Raw genomic sequence first — 4662 nt, 5'->3', positions numbered from 1 at the left:
GGAACAGATAGGCGCTACTGTGGCCGTCAACGTGACTCCAGGATGGTGGGTTGCCTCCCTGGTGCCAGGGTCTGGGATGTCACTGAACTGCTGCAGGGCATCCTGAAGGGGGAGGGTGATAAGGCAGAGGTCATGGTACATGTTGGTACCAATGACAGAGGTAGAAAGAGGGATGAGGTCTTGCATCAAGAATTCAGGGAGTAAGGCCGGTGACTAAAAAGCAGGACCTCTCGGGTTATAATCTGTGGATTACTCCCAGTGCCACGTGCTGACAGGTATAGAAATAGGAGAATAGCACAGATGAATGCGTGGCTGAAGAGTTGGTGCAGGAGGGAGAGTTTTAGATTCCTGGACCACCGGGACCGTTTCTGGGGGAGGTGGGACCTGCACAATCGGGACGGTCTACATCTGAACCAGAGGGTAACTAACATCCTTGCTGGCGGGTTTGCTAGTGCTGTTGGGAGGAGTTTAAACTAATTTGGCAGGTGGAGGGGATGCAGACTCCGAGCAGAATACTCACCATCACACACCCCACCATTACATTACTCACCATCACACCAGCTACCAATATAATACTCACCTTCACACAAACTACCATTGCAATATTCACTATCACACCACCCACCATTATAATACTCACCATCACGACACTCACCACTGCAATACTCACCATCACACCACCCACCATTATAATACTCACCATCGCAGCTCCCACCATTTTAATACTCACCATCACACCACCCACCATTTCAATACTCACCATCACACCACACACCAGTACAATACTCACCATCACACACCCCACCATTAAAAACCTCACCATCACACCACCTCCCATTAAAATACTCACCATCACACCAGCTACCATTACAATCCTCACCATCACGACACCACCACTGCAATACTCACCATCACACAATCTACCATTATAATACATACCATTACATCACCCACCATTATAATACTCACCATCACACCACCCACCATTACAATACTCACCATCACACCACCTACCATTACAATACACAGCATCACACCACCCACCATTGCAATACTCACCAACACACCATCTACCATTATAATTCTCACCATCACACCATCTACCATTACAATACTCACCATCACACCACCCACCATTACAACACTCACCATCACACCACCTACCATTACAATAATCACCATCACACCACCCACCATTGCAATACTCACCAACACACCATCTACCATTATAATTCTCACCATCACACCACCTACCATTACAATACTCACCATCACACCACCCACCACTGCAATACTCACCATCACACCACCCACCATTGCAATACTCACCAACACACCATCTACCATTATAATTCTCACCATCACACCACCTACCATGACAATACCCACCATCACACCACCCACCATTGCAATACTCACCATCACACCACCCACCATTATAATACTCACCATCACACTACCCACCATTACAATACTCACCATCACACCACCCACCATTATAATACATGCCATCACACCACCTCCCATTAAAATACACACCATCACACCAGCTACCATTACAATACACACCTTCATGCTACCTGCCATTGCAATACTCACCATCATACCACCTACAATTATAATACTCACCATCACACCACCTACCATTATAATACTCACCATCACACCACCCACCATTATAATACATACCATTACATCACCCACCATTATAATACTCACCATCACGACACAACCACTGCAATACTCACCATCACACCATCTACCATTATAATACTCACCATCACACCACCCACCATTATAATACATACCATTACATCACCCACCATTATAATACTCACCATCACACCACCCACCGTTACAATACTCACCATCACACCACCTACCATTACAATACTCACCATCACTCAACCCACCATTACAATACTCACCATCACACCACCCACCATTACACCACCCACCATTGCAATACTCACCAACACACCATCTACCATTATAATTCTCACCATCACACCACCTACCATTACAATACTCACCATCACACCACTCACCATTACAATACTCACCATCACACCACCTACCATTACAATAATCACCATCACACCACCCACCATTGCAATACTCACCAACACACCATCTACCATTATAATTCTCACCATCACACCACCTACCATTACAATACCCACCATCACACCACCCACCATTATAATACTCACCATCACACTACCCACCATTACAATACTCACCATCACACCACCCACCATGAGAATACTCACCATCACACCACCCACCATTACTGTAATCACCATCACACCACACACCATTATAATACTCACCATCACGGCCCCTCACCATTACAATACTCACCATCACACAATCCATATTACCATCCTCACCATCACACCACGCACCATTATAATACTCACCATCACAACACCCACCATCAAAATCCTCACCATCATGATACCCACCATTATAATACTCATCATCACACCACACACCATTGCAATAATCACCATCAAACCACCCACCATTATAATGCTCACCATCACACCAGCTATCATTATAATACTAACCATCACGGCACCCACCATTACAATACACACGATCACACGACCCACCATTATAATACTCACCGTCACACCACCCACCATTATAATACTGACCATAACACCACCCACCATTACAATAATCACCATCACTCAACCCACCATTGCAATATTCACCATCACACCACCTACCACTATAATACTCACCATCACATCACCCATGAATCCAATACTCACCATCATGACACCCACCATTGCAATACTCACCATCACACCACCTACCATTACAATATTCACCATCACACCACCTACCATTACAATACTCACCATCACTCACCCCACCATTACTATACTCACCAGCACACCACCCACCATTGCAATACTCACCAACACACCATCTACCATTAGAATTCTCACCATCACACCACCTACCATTGCAATACTCACCATCACACCACTCACCATTATAATATTCACCATCACACCACCTACCACTACAATACTCACCATCAGGACACCCACCTTTGCAATCATCACCAGCACACCATCCACCATTATTATACTCACCATCACACCCACCACCATTATAATGCTCACCATCATGACACCCACCATTATAATACTCACCATCACACCACCCACCATTATAATTCTCACCATCACGACTCCTACCATTACAATACTCACCATCACACCCCCCACCATTATAATGCTCACCATCATGACACCCACCATTATAATACTCACCATCACACCACCCACCATTATAATTCTCACCATCACGACTCCTACCATTACAATACTCACCATCACACCCCCCACCATTATAATACAAACCATCACACACCCACCATTATAATTCTCACCATCACGACTCCTACCATTACAATACTCACCATCACACCCCCCACCATTATAATGCAAAACATCACACCACCTACCATTATAATACTCACCATCACGCCACCCACCATTATAATACTCACCATCACAGCACCTACCATTACAATGCTCACCATCACGACACCCACCACTGCAATACTCACCATCACAACATCTACCATTATAATACTCATAATCACACCACCCACCATTATAATACATAGCATCACACCACCCACCATTACAATACTCACCATCACACTAGCTACCATTACAATACTCATCTTCACATCACCTGCCAGTACAATACTCACCATCACGACACCCATCATTGTAATACTCACCATCACACCGCACACCATTATAATACACACCATAATGAGAGCCACCGCTATAATACTCACAATTACACCCCCTTACAATTACAATACTCACCATCCCACAATCCATATTCCCATCCTCACCATCACACCACGCAACATTATAATATTCACCATCACACCACCCACCATCAAAATACTCACCATCATGATCCCCACCATTATAATACTCACCATCACACCACCCACCATTATAATACTCACCATCACACCATCCACCATATTAATACACACCATCACACCCCCCACCATTACAATACTCATCATCAAACCACCCACCATGATAATACTCACCATCACACCGCACACCATTATAATACACACCATAATGAGAGCCACCGCTATAATACTCACAATTACACCCCCTTACAATTACAATACTCACCATCCCACAATCCATATTCCCATCCTCACCATCACACCACGCAACATTATAATATTCACCATCACACCACCCACCATCAAAATACTCACCATCATGATCCCCACCATTATAATACTCACCATCACACCCCCCACCATTACAATACTCATCATCAAACCACCCACCATGATAATACTCACCATCACACCTCCCACCATTATAATACAAACCATCACACACCCACCATTATAATTCTCACCATCACGACTCCTACCATTACAATACTCACCATCACACCACCTACCATTACAATACTCACCATCACTCACCCCACCATTACTATACTCACCAGCACACCACCCACCATTGCAATACTCACCAACACACCATCTACCATTAGAATTCTCACCATCACACCACCTACCATTGCAATACTCACCATCACACCACCCACCATTATAATACTCACCATCACACCATCCACCATATT

At 44.5% G+C, this 4662-nt stretch overlaps 2 protein-coding genes across 2 annotated transcripts; both read left to right on the top strand.

Moving 5' to 3' along the window:
• The first annotated feature begins 2259 nt into the window (after positions 1-2259).
• On the top strand, positions 2260-3405 carry LOC137376090 (uncharacterized). The gene has a single exon (XM_068044119.1). The coding sequence runs from the start codon at positions 2260-2262 to the stop codon at positions 3403-3405; it is 1146 nt and encodes a 381-aa protein (XP_067900220.1).
• Positions 3406-3464: 59 nt separating this feature from the next.
• On the top strand, positions 3465-4424 carry LOC137376088 (uncharacterized). Its single transcript, XM_068044118.1, has one exon. The coding sequence runs from the start codon at positions 3465-3467 to the stop codon at positions 4422-4424; it is 960 nt and encodes a 319-aa protein (XP_067900219.1).
• The last annotated feature ends 238 nt before the right edge of the window (positions 4425-4662 follow it).

This window comes from Heterodontus francisci, chromosome 12, assembly GCF_036365525.1.
Source record: "Heterodontus francisci isolate sHetFra1 chromosome 12, sHetFra1.hap1, whole genome shotgun sequence".
Lineage (NCBI taxonomy): Eukaryota > Metazoa > Chordata > Chondrichthyes > Heterodontiformes > Heterodontidae > Heterodontus > Heterodontus francisci.
The sequence above is the reverse complement of the archived record's forward strand: the minus strand, read 5'-3'. Positions and strand labels throughout refer to the sequence as shown.

Bases quoted from the DNA above. Each gene is read 5' to 3' on its own strand.
- LOC137376088 (XM_068044118.1), top strand. From the start codon at position 3,465: ATGCAAAACATCACACCACCTACCATTATAATACTCACCATCACGCCA.
- LOC137376090 (XM_068044119.1), top strand. From the start codon at position 2,260: ATGAGAATACTCACCATCACACCACCCACCATTACTGTAATCACCATC.